Below are 25600 nucleotides of genomic sequence, written 5' to 3'. Positions count from 1 at the left end.
ATTTATATTATACAAATTAATATTGTCAATAAATTTCGAATTTTGACAAAGTAAGGAGAAATTAGTAACCAAAATAAATAATAATTTGGTCTTTTGTGTAACAATTTGGATTTAAGAGCAATTTAGCGGTAGTAATTTCTGTTTCCCTACTGTGAGTGTAGCTTAGTTTTATTGAAACGAAATGTCCACTTCTATTACTAGTACAGTATTAACTATCAGTGAGTCAAAAAGGAAAAAAAATACTGAGACTCGTTTAATTCGCCTTCCGCGTATACATAAAAAGTATTACAGTTTTTATGCCAAAAAAATATAACTAAGTAAACAAATGTTTTCATGGTTTTTCTGTAAATATACTACAACAATAGTAGTACCTATAACTCACTGAATAGAGCAATTTCTGAGGTCAACAAAACCTTCCTTATTTGTTACCTGACAAAGAATAAAAAAAATATGATTGTATAAAACTATAGCGATGGTATAGCTCAATAATATGATACGAAAAATTAAATCTATATCCGCTAAAAATTCAGACGAAATTTTGGTAGGTGTTCTAGTAGGTTTTAGAAAAGAGAGGTTTACAATTATTCCTGGAGTAACATAGGCTACTTATCAGTAGAAATTAGGGAAGCCTGCTTAAAAGTTCAGTAATATAAACCAAGGTGTAAAAAATACCATAAAATGTCATACATCATGCACTGGTGAAACTATTTACATAAGAAAATAAAATATAAATATTTATAATTATAATAATAGTAACATAAAAAAGCTATTTATGTCCTGCACAAAGACACATTCACTCTACATTTATCCCAAAATGTTTAAAAAATCCAGCGTGCGATTACTTAAACAATGATGCCTCATCGCTTTCGACATTTAGACAAAAAATATATGAAATCACTTTCTGTAGTGTATATGGAAACTAGCAGGAAAGTGTACAGTGAAGAGAAAGAGTGGTCGATGCTCAAACGCCATAATTAAGACTAGATGCGCTAAATATAGTATTGCAGGCAATGTAGAGACGTCAGGTGCACTTTACAGTGATGTGACAGATGAAAACGACGACGCGTTTCAAAATAACTGGTTGCATTTAAATAAACAGTTGTAGACATAAAAAATTAAACAGAAGGTAAACTGATATCTTTATTAATAATTAAAAAAATTGTACACAATATATACCTATGTAAATTAACACATACGATTTCTCAAAGACGACGTATTATAGGTACCTACGTACTACAACATTTAATTTATTTTGTCTTTAATTGTTAAAAATTTTAAGCAAGAAAAAAATTAACAGTAATGATTTTTTGCAGGTATATTTGTAATAGGTAACAAAATCTCTCGACTCTTACACAATATGTAACTGTACAAATAACACAAACGATGCCTCAAGGACGATGAAACCCATTGATGTGCTTAATTTTAATTGTAGTTTTTCATTGTTAAAAATTTTTATTCAATAATAATATAAAATTGAATGATTTTATACAGGTTTACTTTTAATGGATAACACAATATTCATCTATACATAAACATTATTATTATTAACGCATAAGATGGGCTATATTCCGCGCGGACAGCCGTTAGAAACTGCTAATGTTTACATAGCATAAAATAAAATAGCTTCCGCTGACTGTTCCCTTAGATCTTTTAAATTATGCATCGGATTTTAATGCAGTTTTATGTTACTATAATTACAACTATACATAATAATATTCTACGCAATTTTTGTGCATCTAGTTATTTAGCCATATTAGAGTTACATTTACTATGATCTACGATGATTATTGAGTGCATTCATAAGTATGTAAACAAGGATTCACCTGCTAAATGATTTGTAAGTACAACTAGCGACACCTACTGAACAGTAGTAATAACAAATGGTCACGTTTTAGCACTTCGCAGTTGCAGTGCAGTAGTGCCATCTAACGTCCAATAGAAAAATTAAATAGAGTAGTACTTTTTGTTTTAATTTAAATTTGTGGAGTATTTTGACATGTGACAAATATAAAAATACGTTAAATAATAACCTAATTTGTTATTAGTTATTGAAAAGACATTTTTATCCTACAAGTTGTATAAATAAATAGAAAGGTAGATACATGAGGTAATTCGTAAAGAAATAATACAAACCAATTTGTGTAGTCTTAAGTATAATTTGCATCCCAAAATACATATTTATTTGAAACAAAAAAAAAGCATTAAGGGAATACAAACGCGGTAAGTTTACTAACTCATAATCAGCGTTCTAGATACTGAACCTGTTAAGCATGTCGTATGTAGTAACTAAAATAATATACTAATTATTAATTTGAACTTATTTACAGTCATGTATTATACAAATTAATGTAGATTTCTGCATATGTACTTTATATATGTATATATATTAGCAAACGTAAGTGGTTTCCTATTTCGATATGATGTTTATGCGCTGCGGTGTCCGAGTGGTTAAGGAGATGGACTTGAAATCCATTGGGTTCTACCCGCACAGGTTCGAATCCTGTCCGCAGCGATACTTTTTAAAGTTTTAAATAGTTTATTTTTCACAATAATACATTTAATAGATAAAATAAGAAAAAATAAACGAAGGGATTTATTACTTTATGTCTAAAATAAAATGTATAATAGACCAATTTAACCCGACCTACTTGATGGATTATTTATATTGCAATATTTTAAATTATTTATAAATTAATTTTTTTTGTATTTTCTACTCAAACTTCCTGAACCGTTACTAGGATTAAAATTATTAATGTATATTAAACGTAATAGTGTGGTAATAGTAAAGTGAAATTAATTATGTGTGTGATTAGTAAATTAATCTATATGTTTTTCATAAAATAATTACAAAATATATAAACAAAACTAAAATAATTAAAAATATATTTGTACTATTCACCAAAAAAATTCCTTCGAGCCGGATTTGAACCAGCGACCTATGGATTTCAATTTAAGATACCTCTACAGTCCACCGCTCTACCAACTGAGCTATCGAAGGGTTATTTGCCTATTCGAAATTTTGAGTAACTTTGTAATACATATGTTAAAGTAATTTACATTACAAATTTTATGGCAATCCATTCTTTTACATTTACATAATCAAGACCATGCAAGGTTAACTTAATAACTGTTCCTGAAAGCACTTCCACACATTTTTTTCACCTTAATGACCATTTAATATTGAATGAAATGGTGTTCTTAATTCGTTACAAAATACGAATATCTATTTACATAGTCACCATTAACACCCAGTGCATACTAAAACATAAATAGTACATACTTATAAGTCATCTGCACACAACATAACTGAATAATATACATAGGTAATTATAAAAATATTGCAGATAATATACTGCCTAGAGGATTTATCCTACAATACTTTCATGAAACCAAAATTCAGTCTTCATTTGCAAAGTGCAATGCGGACTATCTACACGCATAGCAAATGAAGATTCTGCATTGTGCAGATTGCAATTTTCGTGCCGCCTACTTTCATATTTATTAAAGCAACGAAACATCCGTTGCTTACGGCATTTTGCTATTGTGTTTCTACAGGAGTTTACGCGCTCGTTTGCCTTCAGATCATAATAATTCTTACACTACCATACACATAAAATATTACAAAGAATAACTTGTTGAAATAATTGTATAAATATCGCACCATATCTTTTATCATGCATGGAAAACTATAAATTAAGTATCAGAGATTCATTCGCCGCAGCAAATATCATATTCTGTTTTAATGTTACACTGCCCCAGTGGTTAATGAATCAGAATTAACGGTTATATCATATAACTCAGGTGTAAATAATTCATCTACATTATAATTGCATGCTTAAATGACATGTCCATAACTGCATGTGCAAACTGCTTGTTTTATCTGTTGTAAACGATTATCAGTAGTAGAGGTCGGTACACAATCAAATAAATACTGAATAAACCAAATGCAACGTCCTAACTCTTAAAAGTCCTATTTAATCATTTTGATGTAAACACCGTTACCACATAGTACCTATATAGTATTTAATTTAAAATACTGTGCTACTACCTCAGTTATTGATAAAGTATACTTAAAGCAATAATACATGGTCCATGTTTTATATAAATACTAGCTGTGGTCTCGATTTTGTCCAGGTGAAATATGTAGTCTATGTGTTATTCTGATGTATAAGCTATATTATTGCAACATTAAAGAGTAACAAACATCCACCCATCCATACTCACAAACTTTCGCGTTTAAAATATTTAGTAGGAAGTAAGATGACTCACGAATTTCGTGTATTTCTTTATGAAATTGAATCGACATACTTTTGTTTTTCTGACAAGCTAAGTACACACACACAGATACAAAGTCGAAAACCATCTTTATAATTATATTATGCCTTAATGTTTATAAAATTATTGTAGTATAAGAGTAATTTATTCAAAATACGATATTGTTTACTTGCGAATTATAGATGCAGAAATCTATTTCGGTCGATCTGCCCGTATTTGCGGAGCCTAGATTCAGCACAGTAACAATAATAGGAATAGTTCAAGAGCGCTGACCGCATATGCAAACAATGCCATCAAAATATTGCAACACCAGAAATAACTTTTGTATATATTTTTTATACTACTATGGTGGCAAACAAGCATACGGCCCATCTGATGGTAAATGGTTACCGTAGCCTACAGACGCCTGAAACACCAGGGGTGTTACGTGCGCGTTACAGACCCAACGTGTGAGCCAATTCTATATAATTATATAGTATACTTTCACGACCGTAATCCCAGGTGGGTATTCAGAGTCATTATCAACACGTCATATTTATCCACGTCATAGTGCAATAATTATAAATTTAATTTCACTGTATTTATTTAAATTCCACAGGCCAGTAGAAATCAGTGGAATCTACTGCCGAACCTAACTTCCGTTTAATAGTCTGTAGGTGTTTTCATCACCAGTTCCAGACTCTATTAATGATACATCACAAGGAATCATTGACATCACAGTGGACCTATTCTACAATATCTATGATGCTATCTTATCTATAGGCGACAGTAAGTATCACATCAAATGCAACTGTATTATGACGAACCGTCGGCGACACAGTATTCCATAGCGCTGTTCACGTCTACAGGCGACATTTACTTTACCAAATAAGTTGTCAGCTTGTTTGGAGTTTCCAAAAGGGGTAGAAGAACAATAAGGAAGCATATTCATTAATATAAACTTAATTTGGAAATATTATGAAACTTTTACAGTAATGTGAAACTAATAACTCTGTCAAGTGTATGTAGTGTACCTATTGCTACTTATAAATCTATTATGCAAATCGTCTTGTCGCTACGTTCTGTTGAACCACTCACATTTAACCCGATTACTCCTTGCCAAACTGTTTCCACATGAGCAAGCCTCCATCTCAGCACATTGACGTCATCAGAAGAGTACAGCCGCTGGATCCCTCGGTATTGTCAAACATATATTTAATTACCATCGTGTGCAGTGCGGCACACGCAACCAACCCCCAAAAATGATCTACGAAACTGATCCTCTATAAAAGAATCTAAGCTATATCTCTCTAAATTCAAGGCAGAGTTTCCTCTGAAAAGTGAAAATTCGTTGCGTCATTCCTGAATGGAAAGTTAAGGGCGAGTTTCGGCCAATCCTGCTTTAAACTACGCCTGCGCAAAAAACGCTTAGCAAGCATTCAGTCAAAGAAAGGCGGCGCGCCGGCTTGCGCGCTCGCCCGCCGTCCGGCCCCGAGCACTGTGCTGTCGCGGTTTATCCTCATCATCAATAAAACGATCATCAGATAACCGTGAATCCATTGTGTGTCGTATTAACATGTCAATTGAGTCCAGTTACCTTCGTTGTGTGTGTATTTAAATAGGTGCCCGTAGTGTCTTCCTTAAGTTATACATCGCGATTGACATTAAAGAGTGCAGTTGTTTTGATGAGGTGAGTCAGGTCGCAGCCTAGCCGAAGGTCGAAGGCTGCCCTTGGATAATGTCACGTTGGACATAGTACACGGATTTCCATGTGGCAAATCGTTCGCGTGACATTACAACACGCTAGAATCATTCAGAAAATTGCTGCCTCATGTTCAGAAATTATAACATTATTCTGAACTATTCCCATTATACTTACTATAGTATTTTTGGGTAATGGAGAATGTAAAAAAAGGAAAAGTTGTTAAAACGACTGTCACAATGACAATTATACCAAAGACCTAAAAGGTCTTACTAATCTCTCTAAGAAAGGTACCTTTGAAATATATAACACATCATTCGAATGTAAAGTTTATATTCAGGTTAAACTTAAATAATGATGTGAGAAAAGTCTTAAACATAAAATTCATTGATGCAAACCAAATTTTAAGTCACGAAACTTACGTCACGTACCTACCTAATATTTCATAGACCTCCTTTAGTAAAAATGTTTGTATGAATTCACTCATTGTCATCAAAAAAGCATTTATTTATCATTCTTGTATAACGATTCTGCTATTAATATCTATCTGTAATTTTCAGCACTACTTTTCTTAGATTAAATTTTGAAAAAAGAACAATATTGTTGAATACTTTTGATTTTTCATTATTTTATTGCCAATAAACGTTATGCCAGCCAGCACGATGAAACATTAAATATCGGAATAAACCACGTCTAGTTTTTTTTAAATAATTTATATTTCAATATTTGATATATTACAGAGTCGAATAGGAAACGATATTCCAACCGTGTTTTATATAGAAATATATGACACATTATTATACAACACCTAGTTTTTAAGAAATTAATTGAAATATGTACACACACATATTTCAATTAATTTCTTGATAGACCATAATCAGATTCGCGTATTTGTTTTACCAATTTAACAGATCTTGAGCGACGGAAAGTATATAGCGTGTGCCATGCAACATCACAGGAAGCTGCAATATGGTAAATCTGAGGGTATCTAGTCCTAGAATAGAAATTCAAATCTCAGTGCAGGTTGTCATAATATAGATCCCCGTTTAAATGGTACAGAGGATCAATTAGAGAGTCTGTACCATTTAAACGGGTTGTTTTTAGTTATTTTTACCTCAGTCTACCTATTTCAGGCGTCCAGCAGTTTTTGCTTTATAAGCTGTGTTTCAGTTGTAGGGTGAGATTAGGCAGCGAAATAACGGAATAAGACGCATGACATCTTGGTTCTCCAATAACGCGTGACTGGTATTACTGGTGGCACATGATAATGTGATATCCATGGTGCTGTTCATGTATATAACCGACGGTTACCACTTACCATCAGGTGAAGTATCGCATTGTATGCCATTTCAATTTAAAAGTTTTTTAAATATTACGTCGTTAAAACGGCTTGCTTCTTTGGTTATGTACAGTAAATAAAATAAAATTTTGTGTAGATGTCGTTATTGCTTCAATAACTTTCATTGTAGTCGCGTGACGATGATTTTTATATGCCCAACAGTAAATCGACTACCATATTTATAATGAGAGTTTCCCTTAATGTCAACATTTTTAAATGTCAAATATCACGATGGCATGCTTGACATTTTGTGGCCCCCATGTAGGCCTACGCAATAATTCTATTACCTACTGAAAACATTAAAAACAAGACTTTATATTTAGACGTTTACCGCGAATTCATGTCCTTTTTTTTTGAGATAAAGACCTAAAAATGACTATAAAAGCCTAAGTCCATCCGTGTGATACAATCTGTCTTCATGACAAAATTCATTAAGACACGTTCAGCCATTTAGTCATGAAAAGGTAATGAATAGACAGACCGATACGCTTTCCTATTTATAATACTAGTATGGCTAGATAGATTCAATGTAACATTGTATTCCTAGTGATATTATAAAGAAGAAAGATTACATGTTTGATGTAATTGGTCAAGGCATACAAGGTAACCGTCGCCTATTTGCTTCCATGAACATCACTACGGATAGTATAATACTTAATAATACATAATACATATACCAATTTTTTAAAGACCTATACAAACATAATAATTCAGCTGTTATACCCACGCCGGCACCGCCACAGTATAAGTATAGCGAACTAAATCTTATTATGGAACACTTCCGTAAATGATTTTTCCTGGTCAAAGTTTTCTTGTCAATCTTAGAAGGATATACCATTACATAGTTATTTCATAGATTATTTTATTTATTAGTTGCTGGAAAACAGTATCAGTTAAGTTTCTTAGCCATTACAAAAATAATATTCAAAAAAGATTATATTGAATATATAAAAAATATATTAAATTATTTATTCTCAGTTATATCCATACTTCAATACTATAAATGTAAAAGTACGTCTGTTTATTACATTTTCACAGCAATTGAGTTAAACAAATGTAATTGGAATTTAATACGAGTATTAAGATAGGTATCACGAATATGAACATGGTTCTTCCAGGCCTTCCTTACTAAAATATCTTTTGTTTCAAAAATTAATCTGGAATGGTGTGAAATTGGGTATGAAAGTTTTTGCAGTCAAATTCGCTGGTAACAGATAGTTATTATAATTGACTTCCTTTTGTAACATAGGCGAAAAACGCTTGAGTTTCGCCTAATGGTAAGTGATTACTGTTTACCATGAGCACCCAACACTAGAGAATTCAAGTACACTGCGCACCTTTCAAAAAGGAAGAAGCTCTTTTTAATTTCAATTTTCGGTTCTAAAATACTGTTACTGGAAGGTGATTCCACAATGTGCTTGTATCTACATGCCAAAAAGTTTTTTAAAAAACACATGTTGAAGGACCGCCATTCATCCAGATGATCAGGATGGTATTTTAGTTTCTTGCAGGTAGTGAGATGTTGAAATTCAGCTGGTATTAAACCGAACAATTCCTCAGAATACTCTCCGTGATATATGCGGAGGAAAATGCACAGAAATGCAACGTCTCCGCATGCCTTTATCCCATTGTTTGAGATCTGCGCGATATTTCATTGAGTATATAATCTTATTGCACTGATCCTATAGGCTATAGCCAGTCAGTATATCCGAGCTTAATCTATTTTTATGCATATCATCTTTCACACAACCCATCTATTTTTTTTTTGTGATTCTCTCCTTTATCTACGTTTATGTTAATGATCATAGTAACAACAAACTTTAAAGCTATTGAATAATAATAATAAATAACCTTGGACAATTAACACAGCGTCGTCTAGTCCCACAGTAAGCACAAGTTGTGTTATGAGTACTAGAAAACTGGTATAAATACTTAGATATAATTTATACGTACATAAAAAAAGCCCAGACCGATACAAGCAAACATATTCATGAACACAAATGTTCATACCGTGCGAGAATCGAACCTGCGACCATCAGAATAAAAGCGGTATCCTATACCGCTAGACCACCTAAGCCGTCAATATACATATGTATAATATAGTATTGTGTTTATATAGAAACTTCGTGTAAGACATTATTGTGTATATAATCTGTAGCGTGTATACATTATCTCTCTCTCATTTTGTATACTAACCGGCTTTATTCCGTTTCACCTCACTTTAAAAGGTCGAGGCTGGCTAAAAGGATTTGCGAACCTGCGTGATTAATGAGACCACTGACAGCTACGCTTTGCCATTCCCTTTGTCTCCCTTTATGAAGCGTGATGGATTCAAATTTTTGACACCGTTTCATGTTTCCACGCCGCCTCATAAATAAATAACTATGAACAATTGACAGCGTGATCTAGTCCCTAACTAAGCAGAGCTCGTGATATATACTAGACAACTGATAGGAATACTTAAATGCAATTGAAATGAAATCTAAAACAGATTAAAAAAAAATTAACGTAGTGTGCCATATTCTTGTCAGTTCTTCTCAACTGCAGTAGCTAGCCAAATTGGATAGTAGGAAGTTATTAGGTAGGACTTAGTTTTGAACAGAAAAAAATAAAAGTTTTCTATATTTTTTAAATACATATATGATATAATATACATAGAAGACACCCAGACTAATACAATCATACATTTTCAATTTATCGTCATGTCAAAGGGTATGTTTCGTTGTATAAAGTGCAATCGTGCTGTCTACCTTGCTTTTTTTTGTTCATAATCTAATATACCCGTATAATCAGTTAACCTTTATACTTAACCCTAATAGTAAAAGAGTAATGAGGGTATCTCAGTAGCAAATGAATAAATAGAAAATAATTTATTCAAATAAACTTCAATTTAAGAACTGTTGAACAGTCATAGTTATTATTTTTTAATCTATCACTCATTCGGGAAGCTGTCTCATCACAAGAAGAACAAGCAAGTCATCATATCTTTATGAAATATTAAAGTCGTGAAAAGGGGATTAATAATGTCACATTATGTTTTTGACAATGACAATATAGTTCTTGTACAATAAATATTCCATTGCTTACTGACAAATTTTAAATAAGTAAAACATTTTTGGCGCCAATTGTAATTTAAAAGTAAATATATATAGAAAAATTACATAACTCAACAATGAAATATATATTGTAAATTAATGTACCTACATGCATTAATTATGCATTGTTGTAATTTATAGTTAATGTAAGTTATTTGATTTAAATACGAATTAAAGAATTAATAATTAATTATGACTTTATAATGTAATAGTGGTTTACATATAATCAGTATATTTTACAAAGTGTATTTTACACTTATTCAGATAATATATGACAGACAGACACACTTACGTATTTATGATATTGATATGAAAGCAGCGAAGCCTCACCCTTGGAATGTTATGATAATGGTAATGTCATATATATTTGATAGTGTCATCTACCCGTAAAGGCATATGCAAAGGAGTGATGTACGGTTAATTAGTTTTGTGTTTGCTTCCATTCAATTCCCGCCATGCTTTCATTTCAAATGCCAAATAATATTTTAACGAATCCATTGAAACAAGTTTGTTTAGGCCTACTAACGTCATAGATATCAAAATTTCACACAATTGTCGGTTGTACGGACGAGGGTATACGGCTGAAAATCGAAAACAACCGTCAACAATCAAAGTTCGAAGTGAGTTTACACAGTGAACTCGGCATTTATTTGTTTTGTATGTTGTTGGTAACTTTGAATGAGTTGTTGCGTTTGTAATTAGATTTTTTCCGGGGTAGGCTAATATGAAAAGTTGACTGTTGTGAAGAGGGACGATTGTTTTCCAATCGGTTACCAAGAGGATGAGGTTATAAATAGGAATAAAGTGGAGGATCCATACTACTTGTCTGTTAGTTACCTTTCCAAGACTAAACTGACTGACCGGCTTTTAATCTTTGCTTTGGAGATTATTAGCTATTGTTTATCTGAAAAATAATCGGGGAGGGTTTGAAATAACGAATGATGATTTTTGCAGATGTCTAACCCTGTATGCAATGGAAATTTTTGTGAGACAGCTGTGTTATGCGATTATGCAAATAGTAACGAAACCAAAGAACCTATTTTTTTAATAGACGACACGGAGTGATGTGCTATAACCGATAGCGCAGCCGAATATCTACGCTATTGGTTTACACTGATGCAGCAGCAGTGAAGGAAATAAGATGAGTATCAGTTAGCCCATCATGGCAAATTGACCAGAAATTTATTACTATTGTTTCCAGGAGAACCGCGTGATGGTCAACCTGGCATAGTTTATTGCTAGCAGAGGTTATTAATTCAGATCACTAAATGTTCCTTACCCACAAAGAAAACAGGTGAAAATATGTAAAGAAGTAGTCATATGCGCATAGCGTGGCGTTGCATAATAAGATTATTCAAAGCACTACTATGAGAGATACGAGAGCTTTAAGTATTTTGGTATATGAGGCCGTAAATGTGATATCATATACTTATTTTAAATTTGAATATGGAATAAAAAGTTACGTTTTTTCTTTTTTTAAGGTTACGTTACCAAAGTTTTAAATTAAGAACGTAGATTTGTATCTACGTTCTACGAACGTAGATTTGTAATACGTCCAGTATTGTAATAACAATTAATTATTTCGAACTGTTTTGAACGTATTGATACCGCGTACTTATTTGAAATTTAAATACAGAACATAATGAAAAAAAAGTAATAAATTATTTAGTAATAAATAGTTTACTAAATAATGATCACAAACACGGTCATCAAAATCAAATCAACCATAAAGTATTAAGCATTGACCACCGAAATACTTTTTATCTTAATTGTTCCGGAAAATTATATATTCAAAATTATAATGTCCAAACTAAAATGTTGAATAGAAGAAACCAACGTAGAAGTTAAACTAAGTTTTTAACGACAGTTGTTTGTGCACTTCGAAACTCGATTCACACTGCAACGAAAACAAGATATAAGTGAAATGGGAGTAGGAAACTAGGTTTGGTAGTGAGATTATTATATGCTTATATAAACATAGCGACATTTATTATTGTCGACTACTTATTACCCGCAATCTGTCTGGTATTTTGAGATAAATATGTGTATCCTATATTATAAATAGGACAGACGCCCTCATGGTACAATCTATATTTATATCTTTAATTAAAATTCGTTTAGTCGTTAAGTCATGAAACGATAACACAGACATATTTTTAATATTAGAAATAATTTTGCAGTTATTGTAGTGTTCTCGATTTTTTTAAATAAGGATCTTCATGAATCAATAAGTATTCTGTTATATATGTAATTAAAAATCCTATTAGAAAAACTTTTCCGGTATATATATTGTTTAAAAATGTTAATTCGTATTGTAACCGCTAATGTCACTTTATCGCTTAAATATGAGCTTGAAATTTGATATTGATTGATATTTAAATCAGCGCAGCGCCGCAAGTCTGTCAAAGTCAATATAAAATAATTAAATCTAGCTACAAAATTACATTATTACATACGTGCGTGCATACGAAATAAAAATTGCATTTTATTTTATACTTTGCATAGTGTTAATAAGAATAATAACAACCCAGAGCAATTCTCACTACACCCAAACTAAGAATTACTTTGAGACTACTAGCCGAAGGGAGTTGTGTACACGCGCCGCTATCGTGGTAGATGCTATAGTGATTGTGGTGACCACAAATTCTATATATTTTTTTTTTTTAATATTTTCTATATTGTATGTGTATGTGTAATATATATAATATTGTTATATAATAGTATGGAGTTGCCTAAAATAAATAAATAAAATACTTAAGTAAATTAGCTTGTAAATACGTAGGTATATAATATACATATAAAACACCCAGAGCAATAATTAAATCCGTATTTCGGGATATGTCATAATTGTACAAATTTATTTAATATGTTCTGTGTTCTTTATACCAAATTTTACTGTACAATAAAGTATGACATGCAAACAAATAATAGTATCGAAGCCGCGTCAATTGGAAGGAAGGCGTTGTTCTAAACGATTAAACCACCGAGGCCGTCAAAATGAATAAAACAAGCAACAGTACACATAACACTTTGTCAACACCAAAATGTGTTGTAAGTTATCACATAATTCGTATCGGGCAGAGAACGATATGCCATTGTCTGGCGCGCTGCGGCAGCCGGGATGCGGACGGATGTGACGTCACGATTGCCCCCAGATACCCATCTAGTATAAATGGCTCAAACAGCCTCTGTTTCACAAGCCTGAAGTTAGTAATGAGCTATTTATAGAGGTTGTATTCCCAAAACGCAACTTTGCGTATAAATCATGTTAAGGAAAATTGATGTTGATATTACACATTCGTCTGTGAACTTATTTCTAAATGTTATATACACAGCGAGAGGATTGTTAGAAATGCCGACTATCTCATTGCTAGCAATGAAGCATTTTAGGTCGTTCCATGTGGTCCCTAGAAACAATTGTAGTTACTTTTTTGTGTAACTGGGAGTAGCAAACAACCTAGCACGGTAAGAGGTAGCCGTCCCATAAATAGCACCGCCAGCACTTACCGTTGCCACAGACGGTTGCACCATTCCATTACCATCCGGAAAAAAATATATGCATGGGTGGATAGTATGAAAAATATGACGGTCAGTGGAAAAAAACAAACTGCCGCGAGTCCAAACATTTCTTTTTTATTTATTTATTTCATTCAGAACTAATTGCTCATATACCGTATAAACAAACATACATATGAAATAATAATAAATATAAATTGTATATATGGTTACTGTACTGCTGACAAACAAGCTGCCATCGTAGTGCCGATACACAACCATCAAATTTTCTCGTAAAAGGTATACCAGGCCAATCAAGCGGTTTAATTTTGTCTTCTACTATGCACTGGCATTTGCGCCGAATCGGTGCAAACGACTATACGGCGCCGCACTATTCCGTCTGTTAATCATCTAAGTAGTGCAAAATGAAATCCACATCTTTCGTGTAAACAAGCTAGAATCTAAATGAATTTTAGTCTACGTAGTGAAAAGATCTTGCCTTTTAGTTAATTAGGCTTTAGTGAGATTGCGATGCGCTGCTCTACAACTCTTTTCCTGCCATTACTAGCGTATACAATTTTTAATAGTTATTTTTTTCAACGCAAGTATCAGGATGGTCTGCTATCATTATATTTTTTTTAATATAAACCTATTTGAAAACAATAACTACAGGTTAAGTTAAGATGTAACCGAAATATAGTCGCAAAAACTTTTTAGAAGAAAATATTTAACTCCTTCGAACTGAAGCTTTGCAATAATTTGATTTGTTTGGAACATTATTTAGCCGATGATAATAGGAGTTTGATCATAGACTTCTTTATTGTTATTCATAAAGGTCATTATCGATTCAGTATAAAATATATTTAAAAAAAATTGCAGATAAAGATTTAAATATTAACACTCGTCGAAAAGATAACGCTTGGCTCTCATTTATTTCAACACAGTTTTATACTTCTGTGAATATCATCGTTTTTCCAGTAATTATATGCACACGTTTCTGTTTCAAATGAATATATAAAAAAGTCTCTGTATTGTTTTTAACGAGGCAGTGTATTTTAACATGTATACAGAATATATAAAAAACGTACGAGGTAAAGCTTTTCTACTTTTAAGTTATATGTGTCATACCTAACTCTCACATCAATACATCAATGTCGGTAGCAACACCTACCTTCAAGTGTAAACAACCTAATGTGCCTTTTTAACAGGTTCGTGTTATTATGATCTAAAACTGATAAAGGAGTGGTCATTCCAACTGGCATACACCAAAGGATGAGATTTCAGACTTTTTCTAAATATCGCTTTATTTGATAACTTGTTGAGTCTGCGACTTCGTACCCCAGCGCCGTGGTATTCGTAAAAACAATAGTGAGATTATCGCGCAGAAAAGCACAGAGAAACATAGAAAAATACTAATAAACGCAGTTTTGGTTTTCTATAATATTTTTACTAATATGTTCATACGCGTAGTTATTATTTTTGTACCTTTCTGTAGTGTATCTTTCTGTCATATGAGAGTGAGCCGAAGCGGTCTTAAGACTGACGGCTGTTTTTTCTACATTCTAGTTAGATAAGCGAATTTTTTTCTTAAATCACGAATGCATGGTATGTTGCAGTACATAAGCTATGTTTTTTTAGTTTTTTATTAGCCTATATCCTTTTTCTTTTTCATCACAAAATCAAAACAATGGCCCAATTGCATGAAATTTGATCAATCGCTTAAGGCGTGAATTCTTAACAGAGATGGAAACGAACCTCACTTTTACTTTTATAATATTAGTTATGTCTATAAATAGTACTTGCACAAATTTTCTAAACTAGCAAATTGTTTCGTTTTAGCGGTAACAAATTACATACTGCGCTGTTAGTATATTTACATATTACAACTATTCACGAAGGCCCCACCCATCAAGGACTTTTGGTCCGCAGAATTACTTTCCATACCTATTTTAGCGTCATGTCACGTGAATGGACATAATAAACTGCGCTGGTGAATTTCTACTTGAACCATTGCCACGGTCAGTGGATTTTACACGGTCGCTAGTCCATAATCTTAGGTTTAAACTTGAATTTTTCTTTTGAAGGTTGACAGTTTTTTTTTTATTATATTTAAAATTAATGAATTATGTATATGTAGATAATATTGGACTAATGAAAGTGTGTGATATACCACAAATATATTTTTATCGCATCTACTGAAAAAATAGTGGCATATTGCTGTTGGGTATTTTCATATATGTATTTATTTCTTACTTCATTAATTTTACCGAAAACTATTTCACAATATAGAGTTTCAGAATTAGTTTTTGTAAAAAAATAGATTAATTTGAGACGCATATTGTAATGTTCATTTTAGACGATAATATTGATGCCTTTATATTTATTATTTATTTACCAATTGCATATTAAGCAATTAAATAGATATGCCACTTCAATCTAGTAAGCTTGTGTTAAAATAAAAATAAAATATTTTGATAGAATATATGAGTCTATATTATACTATAGCTAATTTAGTTTTCATATAGAACGTAACTAGTGGCGTATATAGCTAATACTGGTCTGGTATATTCCATTTTGTTATCCAACGAACCAATCAGCCGAAAGCCATTTTACTACGCGGCGTCGTGGCTTCAGAGCTAAACTCGTTTAAGGCTCCAACTAACAAACTTTCGAGGAAACTGACTTTGAAATTCTAAAATAGAATACTTCGAGCTTGCGGCAAATTTGAGTTTAGAGTTATTAACGGGTAGTAACTAAGTAAAAAATTTAAACTAGCGCTTTCAGTATATAATGTTTATTAGATTAAAACAATTTTTTTCTGTGTAATGGCAAACAAACTAGCGACCTACCTGATAGTAAGTGGAAACAGTTGCCTATATACATGAAAATCACTATGAACATAACATCATGTGACGACCGCGATCCACTCATGTATTGCCATTAGTCAGCCGTCATGCCCCTTATCCTGTAATTTGTCTATCTTTTTTCACCCTTCAACAGAAATCTTTAAAAAAATAATTTTCCTCTAAATACATAATTGACAACTCACTTTATAAAAGGTAACGTCGCGTCGGAGACATAGATCGTCATGTGACGGCCCTGAGATGATGATGTATAGTCAATCCCGAAGCAAACGTCGGTACCCTGTAATTAATATATAAAATTATGCCTATTTAATAATTATATTATTCGCCGACCTCTGTGGTCTAGCGGTTGCGCACACCGTCTTGCTTGCAATGGTCGTAAGTTGTATTGGATTTTAAAAAATGTATTTATATTTATATCAGTTAGTTATCAGTCTAGTACCCATAGCTCTGCTTGGCTAGGGACTAGATGACGCTGTGTGAATTAAACTTGGATTACTATTGTTAAGATTGAAAAATATAAGTATATCTCTGTAGCAAACTCAAATGCAAGCAAAGCAAATTGTTATAAAATTAAAATTTTATTTTACGTGACATTCTTTTATACGTATATCGTTGTCGTTAAAAACCATTAAATCCAACCAGTTTAGGAAACCGTATAAAAAATATTGAAAATTGGATAATTCTTTTTAATATTTCTTACAAAATTACCTATGTAGATCTATAATATATTTAACTGATAATAAATTTTCGTACTCATCAAGTATAGACCCCACTTCAACCTCCATATTTTAATTATTTAATTACTATTTAACACTTTTTACACGGAAACAGTGTCCTATTTGTCGAAATTGTCTAAGTAGGTAGGTACTTACACAATTTCAACGAATAACAATTGATTTTATGAACACAAATTTTACATTTAAAGGCAAATTGCTCTACATTTAAATAGATTACGATATTTATATCTGTCTACTATCATTAAGATTTTATCTTTATCATTTGTTACTTAATAACTTTATTATTAGGCTCGTTAAGACTTCATATCTTTTATTACACTTTAACAACTAAACTATCGAACCGATATCCATTAAAATACTAACATACAATGTATTGTATGTTTTATAAAGTTAATTATTAGGTAGTATGAATATTGTAAACAATATATTAACAGGAAAATAAAAAAAATTAAAAGCCTGGAAGTTTCTATCGAGAAAATGTATTAATAATAAATATATAAGAATATTAAAAATATATAATATAATAAAATATAACCTTTGAAGTGTCTGCTTAAAACAGTATATATTAATTTTAAAAATACCTTCTCTTAATTAAAAACATTAATTTAAAAGGAATTATTTAAATTAATATATTATATAATTAATAAATATAGAAAGTAGTGCTTCAAATTTGACATACCGTATATAGCCATGTGGTAAGTAGGAGGTAGAAATAGGTATAGTACGTAGCTATCGGCAAACAGGATAGTATTAAAAAAATTGTAAAGAAGAAAATAAAATAACTTTTCAGACATGGAACTCTAGAGGTTCTACAAAAGAAATTATACGTAGTACTATGTTCCAAAAAAAATTCAGAACGTTTTTTCAGGATCCATATACACTCCTGGTATTTCAGGCGTAGGTCGATAGGCTTAAAAATGTTTATTTATTTGTGTTACATAATTTATTTATTTATATATTTAAGCTTCATTGACCAATAAAATATGGTATATGAGGCAGACTTAATGCTATAGACATTCAGTACAGAGACACTTCCCGAAGATTGAATGGTAGACCATCAAGTATCTCTCTACAATCACATAAATGTTAACAAAATTTTGAAGAAATGAAGTATATCTATAGAGATGTGTTAGACCCCTAAGATGGCATGCCAATCAAATTGCAGCACGATCGTGGGCCGATGGTATCGCAACAATATGTCAAGTTGTACCCTGACACCGCCTTATACCGATATTTGATACCGGGATCCATACCTCTATTGATACTCAACTTATATTCAATACTACATAAGGACTCTTGTCGTCCTTTACAATTTACGTAATGTTTATTTATAAATAATAATTAAGTATTTAGTATACTACATACCCTATCCACATGTTAGTATATTTTTACTTTTTAAAATACCGTCCTGATCACGTAAATGAATGGCGGTCCTCCACCGTGGGTTTTTCCAGAATCTTCCTGCTATTTTCCTAGTGTTACGGACGCTTATGAGCGGCGGTAATAACTTACCATCAGGTGTGCCGTAATCCTGTTTGCCCTTTATGTTATTAAAAATATTGTACACTAAAGACTTTAATATTTACATTGTTAAAAGATAAAGTTTGTTATTCGTTTAGGTAACATGGGTTTCTAAAGTCCACTGTCAGATATTTTATATTTGACGAACTGTTAAAAAATATGTCATACATCTCTTATGGATCAGTTCCTAAGATGTATACATGTAAAATACGTATATTTAATAACAAAAGTAAAACTGTTATATTTTTGTTATTAGATATTTATTATTGTTATTCTGTGGTTCTTCAAACGGCTTTTTTTATTAATATTATTATTTCTATACCGCTCTATATGCAAAGAATAACTTCTCCTAAATTTAAATGCTGACTGATGATTTGGTATGGTAGAATATAATGTAGTGTAAAAAATTGATTCCATTTTATTTCTCTTAAATTATATTTTTTTATACTACGTAGTTGAAACCAGCATAGGGCCCAAGGTAAACGGTCACAGTAACCTATGGACGCCTGAAACACCATTCCATATACCGTAACTGTATGAAGTAGTAATCTACAATATACCAGAAACACTAGTTTCTGCGAAATGAACACAACGTCAACAATACATAACCTATAACGATTAAACGAAGCCATTAACATTTACGCCTATCAATAGTAGGAAAGCGGAAAATAACCTATTACGGCCACCGGTCCTCAGAGAGGAAGTTATCAATCATCTCATTCCAATACACTTATTAGATCTATTTTGGGGCACAAATTGCCTTTAACAGTAATATCGACTTTGTCAGAAACTAATTTTGTGCAATAATTGATCGTACGCCAACGCGAGGCAAATTGTCACGTAATTGAAAATCACTTTCGTTTTCTGAGAATCGTAGGGTGTAGATGGGTATTTGATTTCTGTATCACTTTAATTATATCAATAACAATGCGAAATAATGAACTGATTGAAATTATGAAGCATGTAATAAAAAATTATATCGGTACTTACGGCAAGATAACATTACTGATATTATTAATAAATGAATTGTGTGTATTTTTTATGAAGTAAATAAGTCATTTCCTTATTGATTAATTTTATCTCTGATGGAAATTTGTACACATTTATTTTCTGTTTTATATAACTACAACGAAATAACATGTTATTTTTGTTTCAGGTCTGATGAAGAAATCCTGATAATAGCGCAGTGTAAATAATAGGTCTATTACTAAAGCAATAAACCAATTACTAAACGTAGTAAACCCCGTAGTTTATCTATAGACGCTATAAAAAGTGCTGAGAGTAGAATTTTATGATACTTTATTACAAAAATCTTCCATTACTTAGTGTTTCAATAAAAACCGCGTATTGTTTGGTTCGAATTAAAAAAAACGATCCAAAATGATCTCTAATGCCTGTGGAATGGAGTATCAAACGGACTTCAATACCGATTATCATCAAGCTCTGAGTAATATCAGCAAGAAAAGTGCTTAGCGGTTTTAAGCGAATAATGTTAATAAGAAGATGCCTCAACGCGCGCCATCATCGTCGAGCTTGATGCGACCGTTCGTGGTGTTGGCCCTGCCCGGAATGTATTTGCTGTTTAAATACAACCAGTACCGGCAGCAGCAAATGGAGACCGCGCGGCGGCGAGTCACCGAGCGGGAGCTTATGCACCTCAACACTAAAATCGTAAGTATTTATGCGTGATATAAATCATACATATATTATATACCATTATACATATATTACAGTTACTATAATATATGTATAATGGTATATATGTCTAGATAGATATAACAATTAAACGGTATAAATTTGACAGCGTATATCAGCAGTACGTGTAATACATGTTTTTTTTTTGTTTTTGTCATGTGACACAAACTATACATTTCTACTGTGATATAACAGGTCAATTTTCCAATACTAATAACCAATAGATGTTATATGAAATAATTATAAAACAATTTGAAATATATAATCCCACGGTGGCGTAAACAGATATACTCGTATAATTTTTTTATGAATATCTGCATTAAAATAAGTATAATATGTATACCATTAATATTTAGATCCTATTTAAAATAAACTAATTATTAATGTGTTTATTTATTTCAAAGGCTCTCACAACGGCGTACTTGGTTAAGCCCTTAATCAAATACAAATAGAAAACCTGAAAATTATCAAATGACGAAATACTTATAAACAATCACGCAACATAGGAAAATATTTACATTTGAAACGTTTTATTTATTGATTTAAGTTCTCTTCGTGATAACCTTATAGAAATAGAATAACTAATAAATATAACAGCCGTTTAAAATTAGTGATATACGCGTATTGTTACTTACTGAAACCATAGACTACACATATTTTCTCCCTAAATGCAATTCTTACTAATACTATTGACGACCTCGGTGGTCTAGCGGTCTAGCACACCACTTTACGTCCGATGGTCGCGGGTTCGATTCCTCGCACGGCACAAACATTTGTATTCATGAGTATGATTGTTTGTATCGGTCTGGGTGTTTTCTATGTATGTATTTAGGAAAAAAAAAATATCTATGTAGTTGTATCAGTTATCTAGTACCCATAACACAAGCTTTAGATAGCTTAACTTGGGACTAGATGGCGCTGTGTGAATTGTCCTGAGATTATTATTATTATTATTAATGCGAAAGTAACTGTCTGTCTAGCTCACTTTCACGCCAAAACTACTGAACCAATTTAAATGTAGTCTAGACACTAAGAAAGGACATAGATTAAAAGGAAAAATGAAAAAAGACTGAAAGGGGAGATGTAAGTTTGTATGGTAATTCGTCATTTTCGAAGTTACAACGATGAAACTTTATTCTTTTGGTTAGATTATTGAATAATCTTTCTTTATTTGTTCAAGGTCACTATGACACGCGGACGAAACCGCGGGCACAACTAGTATTACTATATTTTCAAGGGTCATTTACATTTATATTTACATAAAAATAAATTATACAACGTGATTGTGACCTGTGCTATAATTAAATTTCAGTTACAGTATTAAAATAACCCCATGTGTTAATAAAAATGCTATTTTTTACTATGTAAAAAATAGTGAAGGTTTTTATAATCCATCACTGATATCTTTCGTTACACATTGTATTACACTCAATATTTCTGAATACGATAATCGGATTATTCTATATTTCTTTCAAAACTATATTTTATACCGGCGTTTTCGCAGGTATGAAATCTAGCCCGTCCTTTAAGACAGTTGATCATAGTTTGAGGTCTAAAATTGTCAAACGATAATAAAAAACATCACTTTCACATTAATATTACAAATACAAAAGGATGTAGATTAAGTTATTGAAAAATGTTGAGTATGTGACTCCATAAATAGCCTAAAAATATTTTAATTTATTTTATACAACATTAACAAAATGTATGAGTTTCAACATCGGTCGGCTGTGGGAAGGTCAGTCGAGTGTATTAGTACGAGTAGGAAAATCATCAATCTTGTCGGAAAACATTTTTCACGTAGCTCACAGCGATTAGGAAAAGGCCCATATTGATGTATACGAGTGAGTATATTTTGCACGATTCACTCTATTTATTTACAAAAGCGTACTTTATTACCTGACTGCTAAGGAGATCGGAATAATTTATATCCGTTACGGTAAAGACCCGGATATCTTTGAATCTTTGGTGATACGTGTAGTTTAACTTATACCAATATTTTGTGTGTTGGAATATTTATTTATGTATTTATACCTTGGTAGTCTAGAGATTTAGCAAAAAAAGGTCACATAAACATTAATAATATAGAATAGAAGACAAAATCATTTATTCAAATAAACAATTTAAGCACTTTTGAATAGTCATAACATTTTTTTTTAATGTATTGCTCATTCTGAAAGCTGTCTCATCACAATAAGAACGAGCAAAAAACTTATGTGTTGCTCTTTTTAATAATACTTGTAAATTCACATTTTACAAGTCGAAACGTGGGAATACAAATTACCAAGCAGCACTAACTAATTAGGCTCAAATATAAAAACACAATAAGATTAAATCAGTCGTAGTGATAAGAGCAGCACTCGTTCACAAGTATGACGGATATTGTTTTCATTTCCTTAAAGATATCTCGGTTACCTACGACTAGACTGATTTGGATAAAATTATGTGTTGTATATTCGAATGAGTTCTGGGATAATCTGAAAATACAGTTCGACCCCGATGTCAAAGAGTTATTAATGTGAAAAATAGATTTGGTTGATTTGGTTGATATCCAACTAAATACGTGAAACAAAAACTTTGACACCCCTTTTAAGGAAAATAGCGCGATCGGAGGAGTATGGAGTATAAATTGCGCAAACCTTAGTTTATATAGAGAAGGAGTATAGACTGCTATTTTTTTAAAGTAGATTATATTAAAATACTGTTTAGTAGTTCCTGTGTGAAAGAGTAACATGCATACATCAATCTACTTACTTAAACTTTAGCGTTTAAAATATAAGTAAGATACTCTACAGTTCTACGCCACTGAGCGCATTTTAACAAATAATTCCTAAATGAACAATTGAAAGTCTGTATTTAGTAATCGTTTATATAAATAGGTATTCCATTAATAATATATTATAATATTACTTTATATACAGACTAGCATCATATTATCATAACTCAAATTCAAACAATCAAAATAGTCACAACCATGAATCTGTATTTATATTGCTAATGGTTTCGACAAAACCAATCATAAAACCAATTTAGATCATAAAATAAAGAAATTCTACTTTTGACGGAATCGGAAATACTGTTAAAATTCGAAGTTCATTGTTAGAATTATATAAACCATCCATAGCTTCTGCGTAAAAACGACAGGGTGCGCCACAATTACGTGGGTTCACGCGATTCTTATCATGGCATGGTCTACCTATGACTCAGTGATTTCATTGAAATATTAACATAAAAAATACAATAATAAACCAAATATCAATAATAGTCGGATGAAGAAACCGATTTCTTTGACGGTATCAAGATATTAAACCGGAACAATAAATACAGTCTATTATCTCATATATGCATAGGAATTTTAATATTCTCGTAGACGGTTTTTGTGTGGCGTCAAATCTATCATATCATAATCAAATAAATATTATAACAAAAGAATAAAAATATCTACATTATAATTATATTATACTTTATTTTTTGTTTACATAGATAAATAATAATTCCAATTTAAAATTAATGCCGATACAACAAATTTATATTTTTTTTTATAACTTCCTTCACTATTAGAAGCACTCTATTATATTCGCAATAATCTCAAAAACTTTTATAGACTCGTTATCTATCAATAAAGTATTTTTTTACGTTGGATTAGGTGTATAATATAATGTTCTACTCGTCCTGCGAAGCCTGGTGGAGTCGCTGGTAAAATTTTAGTAACATGTATTAGCTTAGGTGGTACAAATGTGTATTTCAATTAAAGTTGTCTTACGTTAAATGTAATTATTATATAACAACAATTACACCTGTGGAAATATTATTGTTATTGTAACACTATGATATTTAGAAAGACAAATATATAGATACAGATTACACCTATTTTAGACAGCATTTCTCACAGCAATTGCTCATAATAGTAAATTTTTTCATTGTGTTATCCAAAAATACTATATGTATATGTTGTAATCTATATTTGTGAGGAGAAATAAATGAATTATTATAAAAAAGTAATTCCACATTGAAACCAAATACAAGATGTAAGATTTGTAGTACTTATAGTAGTTAGGCGGCGCCCACAACAACAGCGATCGCGCCCACCGTACACGAGCGGGCCGGGCGGCCGGGCGGCCGCGCGGTCTGTACACTCGTCACGCGATTTCCGGGCACAGACATCTTGACGGATCACCGCTAACCTTCGATTACTAGTTTAATTACAATGTAGTATAATCTATATATCTTTTGCAGATATGCTATGAATTTTTTTAGACGTTTGACAGATATATACTTCTTTCCACTCTCAAAGAATACAATTATTATCTATACAATAAAAAAATATAATGTTTTTGAAATGTGATCATTTGAATGAGACATGGGGTCACATTCAAACGGAATTAAAACTGAACAATTGAGTTGAAACCCCTTCGAGATGCTCTAACTGATCTTATCTATGCTCTAACAAAACTGAAGTCGCATCCATTTAGCAGGACTACTTATACTGCCGCTTTATAAGTCCTTTCGCGTGTTTGGAATGCTATCTGCATTTGCCACCATTTTCATCCGGTGAAGTTGTAGAGCGCAGCCAATAGCATTAGAACAGTTAGAATAAGAAATACGTTCTCTAATTTATCTACAGTTTGCATCTGCGCAGAAATGTCTACGCAACATACAATATACGATTCGTCTGTTATTTATTTTATTAACGCAAGAAATTTTGAAGGTATAAGATTACATATTCTACATATTTTAAAAGCAATTTAGTTTGTTTACGTTAAAATATGAGTTTTACGAAAGGTAACATGTTTTATTTTGGGTAATTTAATTTTGTAATATATACGTTGTTCATTGTATTCAAAATTATAGATTGAATTAATTAATTGTGTAGAAAAAACCCAGTTCATTGTAAT

The 25600-nt window shown here is 31.7% G+C and overlaps 1 protein-coding gene and 2 non-coding genes across 4 annotated transcripts in view; 2 read left to right on the top strand and 1 right to left on the bottom strand.

Moving 5' to 3' along the window:
- The first annotated feature begins 2430 nt into the window (after positions 1 to 2430).
- On the top strand, positions 2431 to 2512 carry Trnas-uga (transfer RNA serine (anticodon UGA)). Its single transcript has one exon. It is a non-coding gene; the product is annotated as a tRNA-Ser (tRNA).
- Positions 2513 to 2908: 396 nt separating this feature from the next.
- Trnay-gua (transfer RNA tyrosine (anticodon GUA)) lies at positions 2909 to 2998 on the bottom strand. Its single transcript is given in 2 exon segments — positions 2909 to 2944; positions 2962 to 2998. It is a non-coding gene; the product is annotated as a tRNA-Tyr (tRNA).
- A 2715-nt stretch (positions 2999 to 5713) lies between these two features.
- LOC131843901 (nucleolar protein 58) overlaps positions 5714 to 25600 on the top strand; it is a 66298-nt gene continuing 46411 nt past the window's right edge. The window contains exon 1 of one of the 2 annotated variants that reach the window (XM_059192684.1): positions 5714 to 5944. Coding sequence is in view for 1 of the 2 variants with exons in the window: in XM_059192683.1 (XP_059048666.1) it covers positions 20514 to 20681 (168 nt within the window). In the remaining variant the exon portion in view is untranslated. Of the gene's footprint in view, positions 5945 to 20445; positions 20682 to 25600 lie in introns of those variants that run through there. The other variant, XM_059192683.1, reaches the window with a different exon arrangement.

Source organism: Achroia grisella, unplaced genomic scaffold, assembly GCF_030625045.1.
Source record: "Achroia grisella isolate CSIRO2021 unplaced genomic scaffold, CSIRO_AGI_Agris_v1 utg359, whole genome shotgun sequence".
NCBI classification, from domain to species: Eukaryota; Metazoa; Arthropoda; class Insecta; order Lepidoptera; family Pyralidae; genus Achroia; species Achroia grisella.
This window is presented reverse-complemented; position numbering and strand designations above follow the sequence as displayed.